We start from the raw sequence: 19,145 nt of genomic DNA on the forward strand, positions 1-19,145 counted from the left end.
TTAGATAACCGGGTTTGTAAGGGCACAGTTTTGGCACACACTTTTCTACAGTTAAAAAAAATGCTGCTCTTAAAAAAAGGCTCAAGTCAGACATGACAGTTTTTATCAAAATCAATGTTTGCCAAGAAATCCAAAGGTCCATTTGAGTTTGGTCAGTAGCTGCTGGCATAAGGTCTATTTCTACCTTAGACAGGACGGAATCCATTCACAATATTTATATCAGACTAGATAGTTGACTTAAGTTTTCTTGCATAAATTCTCACTTTACCTTACTTTTAGAAATTCTGGCCTACGAAGTTCCAGCTTCAGTGAGAGACTGTCCCAGGGACTGGAAGAAACAGCACCACCATCTTTATAGCCCAAGACTTTGTGTGCTTTGCACAGAATTATTTTAAAGGCTCTCCATGAAGCATGATCACAAGGTTTTTGAAACAATGGTTTGATAGGTGCTAACTTTGGTAACAAGTTAAAAAATAATAACCAAATAGAAGGGTACACTCCTCAGTAAAAATAATAACGATGGAGAGAGGTAACAAATGACAAAGTTCTGTGTTTCTTTGGATCGTAGTGAGTCAGTAGGTACAGTTCTAAGTTTTCTACACAAGCTTGACATTGGTTCTCTTGGCTGTGTACATGCAGTCTAAGTTTTTAGGTAGCGATTTAAAATATTAAGTTGATATATATAAAAGCAAAATTTTATAAAAGTTATAAGTCTTTTAACCTGGGGGGAAACGGACGATGGACCCAATCAAATTTTCACCACTTATGAAAAAGGACATGTTGAACGTTATAGAAAAAGAGCATTGAGCAAAAATTACCCATAATTCCACTTGAAGTCTATTTTTCTTATCCAACAAACTGACTAAGGAATGTTTCTTGAACCCAAACTAAACTGAACCTAAATTAATCCTTCTAGGACCAAGTATGGTACTTAGTACAGCAAAATCCCATACACTTATGGGACACATTACTCCAGAGGTAAAGTTACACATAATGTGCATTTGTAAGCCCTGGATGAATAAATAATTACAAAATGGACAATTTTTTTTTGCAACTGTTAGTGGGTTAGCACAGCCACTTTAGTCAGTTAAACACATTCCAGAAGTTGTTTATTTGCAACGTTGAATCCATTTACAACACTTGGTGGGTTTTTCAAGGCCAGGCTACACTGGCATCGCTGTACGGCCAGCACCTAGCACCCTGCCTAACCACGCATGATCGACACCCTGTTACTATTTGCTGAATCTAGACAGTGAAGTCCTGTGAGTCCATTCCTGATCACAGTCAGTTTTGCACGTCATAATTTTCCTTCATGCTCCAAAACCTCACTGATTTAACACATTATTTTTATACTACCTTAAAACTCATGCAAACAGAACCTTCCAGTACATAAAATGAAAACTTACACACTGTTAGTGCTATATTACCGACTTCGGAGTCTTTACCCATTTTAGAACGTGGGCTATATAGAAATCCGCTTGTAATACGAACTGACAGCTGTGACAAAAATAAGCATATGATATTAAAAATAAATCAAATGATATATAGTACCATCATTATTCTGATACAGAATTTTTACACAGCAATATTGATACAGGTACAAATGACGGGATGTCAGGCAATCCATTACAACAGACCTTTGGGTTACAAATAAAGTTTAAATGACAACTTAATACCGATTTAAAAATGATAACTAGTGTTATACCAGATTAAAATCAATACTTCCTCTTCAAGTGACATTTTCTAGAACATCTCTAACTAGGAGACTTTCGTTAAAAAAAAAAAAAGCAACTTTATAAAAAGGAAAAGAAATAAATGTAATATTATACTGGAAAAGTCTTTTAAAAAAATCCCAAATCTAGGAATCTGGACTAAATTAATTTGACTTCCATTCTTTTTGTCCTCATACTAGTCAAACTGCAGACCTGAAACCCACTTGCATAAGCAGGTTCAGTTAAAGTTCAGAAGCACCCCTGCCTCCACTCCATATAAGAGAAGTTTGGGGGGTCTAGTTCAACTACACATTCTTTTCACTGTTTAAGTATCAGGCAAAAAGCTTGATTCTCATCAGTGATTCTGCCAGGAAGCTCAAGGATGTGGATCCCCACTTTAAAATGCTAGAGGCTCAGAGGGAAATGCCAAACAATAAAATGAGAGTCTTAAAACTCACTGAGGAGTGAGGGAAAGAGACCAAGGTGTGTGTGTGTGTGTGTGTGTGTGTGCGCGCGCGCGCGCACGCGCGCGCGTATGCGTGCATGTGTGCACACACAGTGGGGCAGGGGGTGTTTTAAGAAAAAGAAAGTTTCTGTACCAAAATATCAAATTCCTATTCTCCACACTTCTGTGAAAATGGACAAGTTATTGGCATTAAAAAAAAGCCAAACCGAAACACAAACAGGGAAATGAATGAAAACTGGCTCCATAATGCCTTGCACTTTACATTTCTATTCAAAACATAAATCCGCTTTCGATTAAAAAAAAAAGAAAAGTAACACATCACTTAAAAATCAAAGAGAAGGGCTTCCCTGGTGGCGCAATGGTTGAGAGTCCGCCTGCCGATGCAGGGGACACGGGTTCGTGCCCCGGTCCGGGAGGATCCCACATGCCGCGGAGCAGCTGGGCCCGTGAGCCATGGCCGCTGAGCCTGCGCGTCCGGAGCCTGTGCTCCGCAAAGGGAGAGGCCACAACAGTGAGAGGCCCGCGTACCGCAAAAAAAAAAAAAAAAAAAATCAAAGAGGAAAACGTTACTTGGAAAGTTGAGGAAGCAATAGCATTTCTTTCTGGCATATTAATTGTTTGGCACAATCACAGGTAAACAGACTTTACGGACATCGTGTGGCTGTTCACATTTAAAGTTTCTCCTCTAAAGTGGTTACTTTCGGGCTAAACAAGTATATCGGTTAAACGAAGTCCGTGAACAGGCTAAGCCGGGCAGGCATGGACACGTGTGATGCATTCTCCGTCCAAAAAATGGAACCTAAAATAAAAAAGAAAACTGAGTCAGAGCAGGAAATGTTAAAAAAACAAAAACTTTGTTGAGAAATCTCGTTGAATAATAATAGCTAGTGTTTACTGAGTATTAACTATTCATCAAACAACAGGCTCAGCATTTTTTTTTATGTATTATCCTTTTCCATCCTTACGACCACTCTGTGAAGATGGCAAATACTTTAATTTACCCATTTTACAGACAAGAGACTGAGGCACAGAGAGATTAGGAGCTTGCCCAAGGTCACATATCCAGAACTTGAAGCTTGGCTGGCAGGGGGAGCTGAGGGACCAAGTTTTTAAGCAGCAAGCTACACTGCCTTCTACTTGTTCTCATTTTAATTCTTTTTAGAGCGTCCTGTGACTGCAGCTCCTTGAGAAGAACATAACATTATGGGCACAACCACATGTATACAGTGAGCAAATAAAAATTCACTGATAATGAGAAATATATAAATTCATACATTTGTGCAAATATGTGAGGGAGTTCCCTGGTGGTCTAGTGGTTAGGATTTGGTGCTTTCACTGCTGTGGCCTGGGTTCAATCCCCGCTCAGGGAACTGAGATTCCGCAAGCCGCACAGCGCGGCCCCACCCCCCCAAAAAAATCTATAAAACCCCCCCCAGAAACCATTCCTCCCCCCTACCACCAAAAAAAAAAAGATGTGAGACGAAGTCAAAATTCTGGGTGGGGCAAGGGGATAATAAGAGTAAAATTAGGGAAGGAGGCAAGCTCGATTTGCAGAAATACAATAAAGCAAACCTGGGCTTAGGGAGAACCAGCAGTGAAAGGTCAGCTTCATTCCAAGAGCTGTTCAATTGCTATTTCTAAGAGCCCTGCTCATCATGTCTTGGGTGAAGCCGGGTTGAGGAGGGTCAACCAGCAACTGGGGTGGTGGTTCTCTGTGCCACGGCAAGTGGAGGACCCTCAAAACACGTATGCTTTCTAGAGGCAAAGAGCAAAAACCATTCTTCCCCCTGTAGGGGTGGTGCTCTCTTGAGAACCTGCGTGCTTTTCAAGTGATAGGGAGAAAGTTTAACCCCAGGCCTGGAGGCAATGGATATTCAATGAAATGGGATGACAAATTACCCGATCCAGGGTAATACGAGAGAGGCCAGCTCTTACACACTCACGCCTCCGGGATCCTTCTACAGTTTCCGCAAGGCACGGAAATGCATCCTTCCCGCCTCCCAACTCTTCGGTATCACTCTAGCGTATTTCCTATTCTTTCCACCAAAAGAGGCCGCCCCACACCAGTAATCTGTCCTTAGGGGAAAACTGAGATGCATCTTCCAGATGCCCTCTGAATCATTTCTTTATACATCAAACAGAAGGCTGTCTGCAGACAGTGGCAGAACCATTCTAACCTTATTGTTAGGGTGCACTGATTGGATGGACCCAATTCTATGGGTGTCCAACAACGGTCAAGGCTGATTACTCTGGGCGTTATCTTTGGGTGCTCCCATGCTCGTGTTCTTCTTACCTCCTTTTTCCTTTTTCTTCTCTTCCTCTTTCTTCTTTCCTGCCTTCCATTTCCAAAATGGTTCTGGAAGGGCCAGGGAGATGGTTGAGATCATAAATACACAGGGAAGAAAGGGAAGCAGTAGGACGGCAGGGGAGGTATGAGGTGGACAGGCAGAGCCATTCCAGTTCCGCTGTCTTTTTGCAAGAGCATTATTTTCAAGGCTCTAACGACAGCGTCTACTCGGGGGCACCTTGGCCATCGGCTCCATGCAGACGCGTGCTAGAATGGTTCTGTCACTGTGTGTGTCGAAAGGCCCACGGATAGCTGGCTCATGTGTTGCCCCCGAGACTATGTCAGAGGAGGTGGAGGCAGCAGGAATGGCCTGGACAATTACAAGTGGATGGTATGAGATGCCATAACTCATGACCTTTATGATCCTTTCGTGACCCTGAGATCTGAGAGATTCCTTTCACCGAGCCCCAAACGACTACACGAACCAATGGTTCTCAATTTGGGGTGATTCTGCCCCCAGCCCCCCAGGGGACATCTGGTAACGTCCAGAGACATTTTTGTGTGTCACAAATGAGGGGAGGGGGCAGCACTACCGGCCCCCAGTGGCTACAGGCCAAGGATGTTGCTAAACATCCCATAACTCAGGGGACAGTATCCGCAGCAAAGAATTATCTGGTATAAAAAAATGCCAAAAAAATGTCAACGGTGCTGAGGTTGAGAAAAATGAACACAGACAGCGATATCCAAGGAGCCTGGAACGAGTGAGCTCTAATTGTAATAAGGGTGTCAAACTGTATCCGTGGAGAACGCCAAGCATGTGTCTTTTATTCATTCATTCAACAGGCATTTACTGAGTGTCACCAACATATCAGACCCTACTTTAGGTGCTGCAGATACAGTGACGAACCAAACAGGAAAGGCCTCTGCCCTTCATGGAACTTAAATTTTAATGACAGATACCCAGTAAGATAGTTTCAGGTACTCAGAAGAAGTGTCCTCTTGGTTTCAGTGTGGTGCTCTGTGCATCTCGACACCATGGTCACTCTTTGGCTTGTCACGTAGGTCGTCCTCAGCAAAAGTAGCAGAAAAAAGAAATTAACGCTGGCGGCCTGCCACGGGCCGGGCCACATCAGGGCATCATGTATGAATGTCACACCAAAGCGGGAGCCAGATTTCTGCCTCGCTTTGACACAAGCCAAGTGGCCTCCTCTTGAGGTGAATTAACGCACCTGACTGAGGTCAGCCAGCTAGAAAAGGAACGTGTCACAGTCAAACCCAGCTCCATCTTCTTCCAGATACCACCAGGCCCAGACTCCAGGCTCTGGGAAGAAAGGGACTCTTGTCTCTGAGGACACAGCACTCTGCTTGGTACACAGGCATTTAACAAATATTTTCTCGAGTGTGTCCTAACTCCTGTGCCCACCACAAGCTGTGACCTCCCTGAAGGTAAAGGGGTGACCTTCTCAGGTCCTGGAGCTCCCCCTTCACCCCGAGACCCCCTGCCTGGCACTGATCAATGCCACCAAACTCGGAAGCCAAAGGCTCTCGCTTACGTAGGGTCCCTCCAGGGCCTAGGAGGGGCCCTGGCAACGTGCTCACTAGGTCGTGTGCTTTTGTGAAACCTTCAAAAATATCTTTGTGTTATTCTTTTTCTTACTGAGAGCACCAAGATTGTGGAAGCGTCAACCTAGATCTGCTCCAACTGAACTTAACATAATGATTAGATTGTCCTGCAGGTCCCTTTATACCTGAATGCCCTTTTCTTATTTTTATGCTTTTTCAAGATCCAGTCTGTGTTTCTCCCTCCTTCCTCTGAGCCCTTCTTCACTGGACCAGCCTGTAGCAGTTTCCTCCTCCATCTATGAGCTCTTAACCACACAGACCACGACTTCTGACACGATACACCCCACAGATAACTTGCCCGTTTCTTGACTGGTCCATTCACAGCTACTTCTACATTCACTGTATGACAAACCTAATAGGTGTCTGACAGTCACACATGCATGAGAAAGTGTTCATGGAAGATGCATCTTCAGATGTACAAAGAGAGCCAAGGAGCTCGTCACTCAGTACCAACTTGATGGTTTACTTTACAATCAACTATACACTCAAGCCAATGTTTCTATTAGTCTAGGTTTCCAACCAGCCAATTCTAGAAGTTACCGAGGCAGAACCTTCAGCACTCTTGAGAAGGCATGATTCCCAATACATTCGCAGCACTTTTAAAGAGAAAGCAGTCCTGATACGAAACAGAAGTATTATTCGTGCTGTCTCTCGAAACAGAGTCAATTGTGTAAAAGAAGGAAACATAATGGGACACGTGCAGAAAAGCCTAGTCACGTGACATAAAGAGTACTGGCCCTATTATAATTTTAATCTTAATAAAATCAGGCTTGCTACAACTTTTTCAATAGAAGTACACAGCTTAAAAAAATTCAAATGGTATAACAGTGCATAAAATAAAAATGACAAGTCCCACAGCTTCTGGTTTTAATAGCTACGCAGAGTGCCACCGTATCTTAATTTGGTAAAGTTCTAAATTGTTTCTTCTAATTTTTTTGGAGTAGGTATATACTCACATGACCCTAAATCATGCAGTATGTTATCTGCTCCCATCCTGTGAGTAGAGGGTTAACCTGGGGCCTGGGTTGATGGAGGCCGACCTGACATGGACCTGGGCCTCCCACTGCAGTGTGTCCCCAGAGAAAGTAAAGAAAAGCAGGGGATGGTGGGTCAGCCTCACTGGTTGGGTGAAACTGCACTTGAGTTGGGGGAGCCTTGAGCCTCTGGAACTAGGGGGATCATAAAAGATTTGCAAGAAATGAGTGGCAGTTTCTATGAGTCAAGAGGACACCCCCGACACACACACACCCTGGCAATCACGTATGGCAGCCACAGCACCTGTGTGGACGAGAGGGCAAAAGGAGCTGTGCGCTCAGGGAGCTGATGAGTTCCCAAGGAGGCGAAGATGCTGTACTTCCTACGTTGTGTCCTGTAAGGCTAAGTAAATGAAGTATTAGACAGGTGTGCTCAACCGGGGTGATTCCAGCCGCCTCCAACACCCCCGTCCTCCCTGCCCAGGGAACACGTGGCAATGTCTGGAAGCACTTTTGGTGGGCACAACTGGGACGGGGTGCTACTGTCATCTAGGGGGGTAGAGGCCAGAGCTGCTGCTAATAAACATCCTACAATGCACAGGGCGGCTCCTACAACAAAGAGTCATCCAGTCTAAAATGTCAAAAGAGCCCAGGTTGAGAAACCCCGTATTAACCTAAAGCGTATTCATGTCCTGTGAGTCTCTCTGCCAATCTGAACCTGTAATCACGGGCATGAAGCTGTCCTGAGAGAGCAAATGCAGACAGTGACTCTTGACATCTGTGACAGCAAATGAGCATACTTTGTTTCTTCCACCCATCTTTCGCTAAAGTTTGCACTTATATTAGTTATATTTTAGTCAGTATTAAAAAAAAATTTATACTCTATTCGGAAATTATAATGTTTCACCATAAGTTGGTTCTGAAATAGAAACAGCTAATAACTTTTTAATTCTTCCTTTTTTTTTTTTTTTAACATGAACAAGACCCAGGTTTTAATCAGAATTTTTTTGCTTCAGGAAAGGAAAATGTATTAGTCAAGGTTTAAAGTGCAGCTCAAAAATAAAAATAGAAAATCAAAATGAGGGCTAAAAATGTTAACATAAAAAATGGAATGAAATTTAAAAACAAGATTAATTGTTTGAAGGAAACATAGTTGTTAAACTTTTTTGATAAAATAATAAGCAATAAGAATAAAAGTACTAGTCACATAATTCTAAACTTCCAAAGCCAATGGGTAATCAGAATGGGATGGACATGGCTAATCTTTATAAACTCTAGAAGTGTGGGTATTAATAGAAACGAATGTTTCTTAAACAGCAAAGTATTCCCAGTAGACATACGATTTAGTAATGCATTCTTAATTGTTAAAAATCAATACATGTTAAAACTATTATTTGCCTAAAAATGTGTTTAGAAAACAGGCATCCTATTCTTTTTAAGTAGACATATTTTATTCTATTTTTGAATTATCAAATATGAAGTTAAAAACTTTACAATTACAAAACCGTAGCCTAGCAGTGACTGTAGACTCTACAAGTTAATTGATACATCTGAGAAACAAAACAGTAAAATGAACTCAGGGGCCACCAGTTTCTACTTAAAGGTCTCAGTTTCATTCATCAAATACTGTTCACTTTATCAAAATAAACAAACATCTGTGGCTAATGTCAAGACCAAACCAGAATGGAAAGTTTAAAATTTGAGTAGGTGTAGTCCTCACCTATTCACAGCCCGTGTTTTTAAAGCACCAATACCTGGGACCACAGTCAGAGTTAATCCACTTTATTTTTTAACCAAAGAAAAAGAAAACAGGGAGGTAAAAGTAATAAACACATCGCATTAAAAAGAATTTTCTATCTACGTTTTTACCATCTACTAATGAGCTCTAAAACTTCAGAGTGGAGTTTCACCAGGATATGTTTATTAAAAAATGTTTGTTCTTGAGTTGTTTTGAATAGAATATAATTGAAAGATACTCTGGAAGAACTAGATTTTCACCGGGATAAATTTCGCCCAAGACAAGTAACAACTCTGGGACTAGAACTCGGTCATTGAAATGACCTATGAAAATGTGTTTTCAAGACAGAAAAATAACCAATATGAAAAGCTGTAACATAGAGGTCTAGAAACACATTTCAAGTGGGCATCTGAGAAGGGGGTAAGTTCAGATCTGACATTAAAATCTTATTTTTTCAGTACTTCAGTTCTTTTATCACTTAATTCTATTAGGAAAACCCTACTCGGTTATTACAGACTTCGTTATTAAGTGTGATAAAAACACAGCACAGAGATGTCCCTGGGTTTACGGCAGGAGAACGACTTTGTTTCCTTTCAGAACTGACCTTGCACTAAACCTCAACTAGAAACTAGACGAACCCGGGGAGGCAGAATCTGGTTCTCTTGTCAAAATATCTCAGGTTTGGAAAACTCATCGGAACTACAGGATGAGACAGGGGCCAACTCTGGACCACTGTCCCTCATCTCAGTGAGCATCTTCCCCACACAAACCAGTTCGGGTTAACTGCACTGAAAAACATGTTCAAATTAAACACGACGGCAGCTTTCACGGAAGCAGAAGAATATAGTGGTTAAGACCACACAGACAATGGAGCATCAGACAGAAGTGAAATCCACAGCCTGCCCTCTGACCTATCACCTTGGGACCTCAGCCACTCACTGAGCCCCTCTGCGGCCGAACGTTGTTGCATGGAAAATAGGACAAAAGTAAATCTTTCTTCGCAGGCTTCCTGTGAATATTACCGTGAGAAACACATCCACAACACTTAGTATCCAGTGTCTGGTACACCACTGCATCCAACGAGCAGCAACTAGTACTGTGATTCATACAAAAATAGTCGCCCAGAATGTGTCACTCTTCACTCGCTTTAGCAAACTGGCCCCAAGATTCTCGTACCTGGGGCACACGTGAGGTTATACTAACACTGTACGAAGACAACGTAAGTCTTAAAGGAGGGTGAGTTAAGAGTCAACTTTTCAGCAACAGCGACTCCAATGGACAAAAGATGACTCTCGTTGGATAAGGCAGATGATAAAAACTGAGATCAAGGTCAAAGGCGGCTGGGGCTTCACCATCCCTCCCCACCTGGGGTGTGGAGGGGTGGAGTCTGGCACAGAGCCAAACAACTAATGGTTTAAAACATTTCCTGTCTCAAAATGGCCAAGAATAAAAGGTGCATATCATGCTTACAAACGACAAGACCGGCTCACAGGGAGGAAAGGTCTAAACACAACAGGAAGTATTTCTCAAGGAAACCACAGGAGAGCCCAATGCCGTCTTCAGATGGGTCCAATCAACCAGGGGCCCCACTACAGCGCACAGAGCGAAACCCAAGCCAATATACATCCTTCCTTATTTCATTCCAAGAGAGTCAAAATATTAGCTGTTATCTGTAACTCTGGAGGACGGGAAAGATGTTTGGCACTACTACAGTTTTAAACCCTAAGCCGCATGTGGGGGGAAAAAAAAAAAAAAGAAGCAGAAGGTGGAATCTAGCTTGCTTTGAAAACATTCAACCTATTTTAAGACGAGAGGATACCACGTGTAGAGAGAACACTGCAGGCGACTGAACTCGCCGCCAACGAGCCACCAGGCCTGGGACTTGTCCTTCAGCACGCACCCCTGCCCCTGCACCCCACGTAACTGTTGGGTAAATGAAGACGTACCACTAGAAGAGCAAGGCGCCTGCAACCTGGCATCCCTGGGGTATCTGGCTGTACTCATACTGTATTTCAAACGTTTTGAATCTGAAGGGCAATGATTCTCCAGGCTCCACAAACTTCTCTGCTCTCTCCTGCCTGCCACCCACCCCCTTCCAGATGTCTCGTACAGCTGCCCGACCCCTGCAGTCAAGAGAGCCTGCAACCCCTGGGGACACAACCTCTAAAGCCCTGTCCAGTCCTGCCATTGGTCCTGCCACTTCTTGGCAATCACTTTTCAAAAGTGGTGTTCAGGGCATTGTGATATTGATCTGTTAGATAATAAACTGGCACGTTAAATATCATGAACCTCCACGGTTGTGAACAAGGCATCCTGTGGAGAGAGTCAAAATAGAGGACTTTCAAGTGAAGATACAAGAGTGACTGCATCATGGATGATTTTCTGCAAAAACCAAAACACAAACTTATTTACTTCTGCCTTTTCGGCAGGTCTGATGTTAAACATCTTTTCAAGAGCGTGCATACTCTGATTTCTGCAAAGAAGCATAAACTATATATATATCTATATATCTATATATATAGATATATATATATATCTCCTGAAGTTTTTTAAGCAAATTTAACTGTTTGAAATTATTTTCATGAAATGCTTCTAATGCCACGAGAAGCATGATATGTAAATGATTAATAGAATAAGGATGGTAAAGGATACAATTCTCTCAAATGGAAAGGGAAAGGAGTGAGGAAGTGGTTTTCCACTTCAGCTTCTGATTCCCAACTTCTAGCACGTTACCCTGGGTTTCATGTCACACAGGCCTTGCTCAGAGTTGAGTTACTGCAATGTAAGAGAAGCACCAAGAACACAAATATATATACTAACTTTACGAGTCAGCGGATGGCAGCTGTCTCCCACTTTGCCCATCGGTGTGCAAATCCGTATGCTCTTAACCCAGATACTAACAGCACAGCACATGCCTCCACCACACTGGGGGTCCTTGTCGCAGGCCTGAAATGTAATAAGCAAACACATAAATACAGATAACAGGAATGACTCAGGCTAAGGGGATCTAAAATTAGCAGCAAAAAAAAAAAATGCCCTTTTAATATCCAACCGCTATGATTTTAAGAATCTTACATATAAAAAAAGAAGTGTTATCTTCATTTGCTTGAAGATATTTACAACAAAATCTGACCAGAAGTGACTTTCCCACTTGGGTTAAAAAAAAAAAAAAAATCACCTAAATAATGGCCCACACATTATGAAAATCTTAAACCACAAGATTTTTAAAAAACAAAATGAGCTCTTTTTTTCTTGCGCTTTATGGATGAACCGGCTCTGAATTTGAAGAACGTGTCTATATTAGTCTTTTACCATACATGGCCATTGGGAACTCCATAAATCGAATCACAAGATTTTATAACTATTAACTGCAGAATACATTGGGCCCAATTTTAAAAAGGGATTTAAATGGTCTCTAAATCTGGCATGAAATACTCCAGACCCATAAAGGCACTGATGTCGATTTTTGAAATACTACTCATTTTCTCTTTCAAATATTTGCATTTTGGTTCACGAGATTTGATGTTTCTCACACCACTGACTTGATTTTCACCACTTCCTTTTGAAAGAAAGAAATCTCACAGGTTGAGAATGGACAGACCAAGACTTTTTGCCTTATATTACTCTTTTCTGGGTGAGTAACCTGCAAAAAGGAAATTATTGGCTTCGGATATACATATGTGTACATTACAAAATTACCTGAACTATCCTATAAGATCCATCAGATTTAGAAATGCAAGCGACAGATGCAATTATCAACAGTGATTACTCAAGACTGTTGTTCCTGATATAAAAACTTGTAAATACATATAATCAAAGAATTAACTATGGAAGAATTTCCATACTTGACTAAGTAGAAGTAAATAATGAAGTCTAAACTTATTTGCATGAAAATAGATCTGAAGAACTATTCTTCTCTCCTAAACCAACCATAAATAGGATGCTTTGTCTGAATGGTGTGCAGTAATGTTTTGCTAGTGATAAGGTAAAAGCAACCTGTACTATATACGTAAGAAGCTAAAAAGTGTATAATTTAGACACAAATTTTAAATGTAGATTTCATGGAAACAACTAAAACACTTCTTCAGAGTTCTTGGTTTTGGGGACAGCTATAACTTCTCAAAATGGAAATATATGGGCACACTCTTATTCACTATTTTTTCGTTAAAAGTGATCAGCTATCTTGCTTTAGAGTTGGTTTTCTTTCCTCCATAAGAATTTTTTCTCGAGCTATTTAAAACAAATATCTGGATTTAAACTACAATTTTCATCTTGGGGTATTTGAACATTTATAGGAAAATATATAAACATTCCCACTTTTCCAATTTTTATTTGAATGCCAGAAATCACACATATGTAGCCATTTTACATTCCATAAATGAGACGTTCAATACTCGATCTTTTCCAATACTGCCTTAACAAATTTATGTGGCCATATAAATCAATCTAAAAATAACTACATATACTACCCCCCCCCAAAAGTAAATATTTAAGGTGGAGGTTTCAGGCAATATTTTACTTCAACAGATGCTCAAGAGCAGGAATTCTGAAGCCCCACTAGCTCTTTTAATAAGACAATCAAAATTCAGCCAAAATCTCTTAAAATTCAACCAATCACTTGGACGTTTAACAGCCTAGAGATGACATATCTAGATAAGTTATTGAGTTTTTTATTTGACTCCAGATGGTTCCTGTCATGGAAACATAACTACATTTCTTTATTGCCATGTTGTTTTAGAGAAATTTTTTAAATTCTTTTTTTTTTTGGTAGCACTGATTTAAAACAAGAAGAAAAACAGCACACATAATTATATAATAAGCCCAGTCTAAACCTTAACAGATAAACATTCAATGTGATAAAATTTCATTTTGTAACACAAAAAGCTTCAGTTCTCAGACACACAAAGAATTGCATAGGTTTATATATTTTTAATTAGACAGCTGTTTCCTAATGCCCTTCATATTTAACCCACTGCTGATCTGTTCAAATAGTGTTGTCTTGTGAATGGAACAAAAAGATACTTATATCACAAAGGAATCTGGGACTCAGAGGATTAGGAGAAATTTAAAATGAGCCAGCAGGGGAAGAGGGGGGAAAAAAACTCATCAGGTTTCAATTCTCATGTATTCGAAAGACCTGTAAAAACTCTTTTTCAACCACAGGGACTGACAAAGCTATTCAAATACATTTGTAAAAATCTCTACAAACTATTCTAATAAATATCACAATGCTTATAATTAAGCATCTCTTGGCTGTCACCCAAATATCTATTGGCTGTAACCACATACTGTTCTAGTATGAGGACTTTCAATGTGCTATAAGCCTATTAACCAACATGGAGACAATAGAGCTTAATTTTCTCAAGACGATGACATTTCCCTTAAATTTAAATGTTATTTCATTATCTACGTATCATCATTTCAAACACAGAAGTTTTATTTAAACCCTATTGTGTGCACTTAGCTATCTGAAATAATTTAATGGAGGTGTAAAATAAGTTAAGACTTAGAAGAGTAAAGCATTTAACAATCAGGAAATCGTAGCGATTTTGCATTGTTGACGTAGACTAGACATTTTTATCTTGTGCTGTAAACTCATCCTTCGGATCCACACAAAGAAAACTGTTGGTGGACGCAGAAGAGACCTGAACTAGTTCCTGCTTGTACAAATGATGAAGACATCTCTCTAAACTGCAACATCTACATGGCAACCTACTCCAGAATTAAACCAGAGCGCTGGAGGTGCTTTACCAATAACTGGAAGTGGAAAACTTCTACAGGGAGAACCTCGGGACGCTGGAAAAACAAAAACAAACAAACCAAAAAACCTGGAACCCAGAAGGCAGCGTCCACATTGCTTTTCAAAGTGCACGTATGTCCTCAGACCAAGTTATTTCCAAGGGTTTTTGCGGAGGATGCCTCGGGGAGCAAACTCCTTGACTACAGAATTCAGGCTCCCGGGATTTGGGGGTACTGGTCTTGCCCCTCTGCATTTCAGGACACTAAAATTTTAAGGATAGAGGCTGGAACGTCTGGGGAAAGTGCTTGAGAAAACCGCGAAAGGAAACTTCTTTCAGCTTAAGAGAAAAACAGACCAAACACGAGGAGAGAGGGGGAAGCAAGCGGGAGAAGGTGGTGATGAAGGTGATGAGGTGAGACTGTGGTCACTTTTTCTTACAGGGAGCGCCCGATGTCCCGGCCGTCCGCGGCTTTGGGAGCAGGGTACTTTTCCAAGTGCGCCAAAGGGCGACTGGAGCAGGAGTCCCCACCCGGGATGACCCTCCCGGTGGCCCCCGCCTCCCCGTTGCGGTCGCCACCCCGCCCCCCACCCGGTGCCTCTAGGGCGCGCGCGACCCGGGCGGACAGGTGCACCGGGGGCCGCTTACCCCGGTGATGACGGCGGCGTCCCCCGCGGGGGGCTTGAGCAGCAGCGGCGGCAGCAGCAGCAGGAGCAGCAGCGGGGCGCAGCGCGGGCTACTCATGGCGCCCTCGGGCCTGGGCGGCGGTTGGGGGGCCGTTGGGGGCGCGCGGGTTGGATCGCGGAGCGGCTGGCTGGCGGGCCGGCGTCTCACGCGAGCCTGCCGGCGGCTATAAACACAAGCTCCGCAGTGACTCACACCGCCACCCGGGCAGCCGCACGCGCGGGGGCCACGGCGCGGGCACACCTCCCGCGCCCACCCGGCCCGGCCCGGCCCGGCCCGCGTCCTCACCGCGCACGTGCTGCCGCGGGCCCCCGCGCCCCCGCCCCGGGCGCCACGCAGGCAGCGCCCGCCGCAGCCTTCCGCACGCGCCCGCATGGCTTTTGTGGTCGGGGACACCCTCCTCTGCTGTCCTGGTTTCCCCAGTCCCACGTGCTCAGCGCCGCAAACTTGCAGCTCATTTGCTCTCCAGATGTTTAAGGAGCGCCTACTACGTGCTAGGCGCTGTGGACACGGGGGGGGGGGAGCAAGGGAGGTGATAAGAACCGCTCAATTCGTTCATTTTTGTATGTCACCTACTGACCCTGGGTCCGTCCTTAGGGTCCAATAATCGAACAGAAAAAGACATCAAACAAACGCCCTGGGAACTTGGAAGACGGGGGTGGGGGGGGGAGAACAAAGGGAGGGCAAAATTATCCCACATCCCTGACGACACTGAGGGGGTCTGTGCTTCCAGCTGTGGGAGTCCAATTTCTTTCTTTCATTTCAAATGCTGTTCCTTTCTGCTCACATCTGTTCCCGACCCTCTGCTCTCTGATTTTCCTCGCATGCATTTTCTCTCTTTAACATCGCGCCAGCTTCAGGCAGAGCAATTCAGAATGATGCCAAAGCGGAATGAGATCGCCAGGCTTCGGATGCCAGCCTGAGGCCCCTTAAGCTCTGGGTAGGCAGCTCTCTCTTTTACTTCCTAGCCCAAGATAATCACCCTTCAGTCTTTGTAAGATGCGATACGGCGGTACTGGGATTCGTTCATTTGTGTCAACATGACTTGAGTGCCTACTGGGTTCTAGGCCACCTACGAGAGGACCAGTGACAGATTTGCCTTCCACCTGTGACCTCGAGCCTAGCTCCAAGAATCTCAGACTGTTCTTCCTCAACGAAATTGATTTCAAGAAATCCTAGGTGTGACCATACCAAACTTGCTGCCACCGAAGTTTTGGGAAGCCCAACTTTCTTCCTGAAACCTCAGCTTTCCCTGGTCTCAAAAGGACCACAAACTGTTGAAAAGCAGATGCGTCTTCCAGCCTCTGTAATAAATGCAGTGAGGAGAGTGGGGACAAAGTTACTTTCAGACTGTGGGGCTCCCCCATGGCAAAGCATTCAGACTAAACGTGGAAAAACAAAACAAAAAAAACCAGGCAATTATCCTAATGAAAACAGCTGAGTATTTGGAAAACTAGATCTTTGACTGATTTTAGAAAGCTTTTTCATGCGTGTTTTTATGCTTGAGAAACGTCTTGAAAGAGAAAGCAAAAAAGCATCAAACTTTTTTTTTATGTTTTAAAAAATTGTTAAAATTGGATCCACGGTAAAATAAGTGGGAACAGTAGCAAGTGACAGATTGGTGGAAAGTTTCCTTTTCCAGTCTCCATGCCAACGCTAGCATTGGAATGCTGCCGGGTAAACGTAAAAACCAGTCAACAAGGATTTTAACATTCCTACAACTTTTTTTTAATGGTCTATTTCATATTTGTTACTACTGAACGCCAGCTTGGGTATTCCCTGCTTCTCCAAGCATAGAAAACCAGATACGTATTCATAGGAAAATCAGTTTTCAAAAGTAGATGTCTTCATACACTGCTGTTTGGAAAACAATCCTCATAAGGCTGTTTTGAAACAAGGTTGGAAACACTTAACAATAGGGTTGGTTTGGTTTCATATTGATTCTTTTGATCCTGCTGTTTCTTTTAATTGTTTTAATGCTTTAGAGGAGAAATGAAGGCCTCTGATAGGACAGATCTTTGCATCCATGGCCAAGTTAGAAAATCGAAGTCTGAAAGGTAGTTCCATCTTAGAAAGATGAAAGGCTGAGTTTAATTAGTTCATAAATATCAGCTAGGAAGGCCATTACCAAACTAGAAATTGATGAGTAGTTTAACTATTCTGTTCTCTTCCTTACTGTTAATTGTACCACATGTCAATGCAGCCGTGGGATAACTATAGAAGGAGAAGCCAACTGTGTGTAGTTCGGAGTGTAGCCTCCCGTGTTCTAGCAGACCATCAAGGCTCAGCTGAATTGAAGGGGCAGTACAGGAAAGTCCACAGATGCCAGGTTTGTGAATCAGACTGACCTGGACTGGAATTCTCAGTGACGAGTGGACAAGTTGCTTAACTCTTTTAAAGCCTCTGTTTTCTTAGTTATAAAATGGATAAAAAAATACCAACCTCAAGGTATACAACCTCCATGGGGTTTAAAGATGATAATACCTTAAAGTGCTTAGCACAGTCCTTAAAACATACCGGGAGCCCTGTTAAGCACTGCCTCTTACTAAGTCTCTTCCTTGGGTGTCCTCTGATAATGTCAGCCAACACTGATAGTCTTTTCTATCTCGCCCCAGACTAGATGATACACTCGCTGGGCTAAGGATCCTTGCGTCTAATTTAGCACACACTCCTCTTGGCACACAGGCATTTGGCAGGCCCTCGGGAACTGGTGACCACTGAGAGTATATCCTATGGACGACAGTCTGGAGACGGGTTACAAGAAAGAGATATACAGTGTGGACACATTTAATTTACATGAGTCAATTAAATTTACTCATCAAAAAGCTAGAAGGATACATGCTTTACCTGGGGCAGTTGATTCAGCCTGCCACTCTACTCGGGGGACATGTGACTGAAATGAGGCAAACTAGGAGATACAAACCTCTGGTTACAGTCACTCTGGGACTCAGGCTGACCAAGCCTCCATCTCAAGATGTGCTTCATGATTGCCAGCGTAGGGTGGTGTCATGGGTTAAATTATGTCCCCACCGGAAGCTGTTTTCAAGTTCTTACTCCACGGTACCTGTAAATATGACCCTATTTGGAAGTAGGGTCTTTGCAGATGTAATCAATTTAAGACGAGGTCCTACCGAATTAGGGTGGGCCTAAATCCAATGACTGGTGTCTTTATAAGAGAAACAAGAGGGATACTTGGACACAAAGATACACAAACAGAAGGCCAAGTGAAGATGGAGGCAGAGACTGGAGCGATGCATCTACAAGGCAAGGGAGCCCCAGGGATTGCCAACAGCCACCAGAACGTGGAAGAGGCAAGGAAAGCTTCTTCCCTAGAGCCTTCTGAAGAAGCAGAAGAAGCACGGCCTTGTCGACACCTTGATTTTGGACTTTTAGCCTCCCAAACCGTGAGAGATTAAGTTTTTGTTGTTTTAAGCCCCCCAGTGGTGGTAAGTTCTCATGGCAGCCACAGGAAACTAATCCAGGTGCATGGAGCTGGAGGGTTGCACACCAGCTCTCAAATGCCTCTGCCTGGAATTGACACCTATCACTTCTGCTCACGTTTTAATGGACAAGGAGAAGTCCAAGGACTTAGTCTGTCTTCAAGGTGACAGACAATGCAAGTCTGTAATACACTCTGGTTTCTGAGGAGAACCAGAAGTCTGGTGGGCAGCACCATATTTTACAGGAAAGGAATCCTTCATGGCTTGGACTCCTTAATGAGCACGTAATAGGGAAGAACCTTTGAATTCTATGACAAGTTAATCACTAAAGGGATGTTGCCTATAAGCTTCAATTATCCATGACGGCCCATATCTGGGAACCCTGCCTTCCAGGTAATGAGCAGTAAGCTGAAATACCTTTGTTTAGCTCTCAGGGAACATCCTGACCAGGCCCACCCACGAATGACTGCAGGGAGGAAGAAA

At 43.0% G+C, this 19,145-nt stretch overlaps 1 protein-coding gene across 3 annotated transcripts; it reads right to left on the minus strand.

Annotated features, from left to right (window-relative positions):
• Window positions 1–2,872: 2,872 nt before the first annotated feature.
• Window positions 2,873–15,282, minus strand: PROK2 (prokineticin 2; the record flags this gene model as incomplete). Of its 3 annotated transcripts, XM_082663611.1 has the most annotated exons (4): window positions 2,873–2,977; window positions 4,472–4,534; window positions 11,621–11,746; window positions 15,187–15,282. In XM_082663611.1, the coding sequence occupies 4 exons, from the start codon at window positions 15,280–15,282 to the stop codon at window positions 2,873–2,875; spliced, it is 390 nt and encodes a 129-aa protein (XP_082519737.1). The 3 variants fall into 3 exon arrangements, with proteins under 3 accessions (XP_082519737.1, XP_082519738.1, XP_082519739.1); XM_082663612.1 differs by lacking the exon at window positions 4,472–4,534; XM_082663613.1 differs by lacking the exons at window positions 4,472–4,534; window positions 11,621–11,746.
• Window positions 15,283–19,145: the final 3,863 nt, after the last annotated feature.

Source organism: Grampus griseus (assembly GCF_964374135.1).
Source record: "Grampus griseus genome assembly, chromosome: 10".
In the NCBI taxonomy this organism is placed as follows: Eukaryota; Metazoa; Chordata; class Mammalia; order Artiodactyla; family Delphinidae; genus Grampus; species Grampus griseus.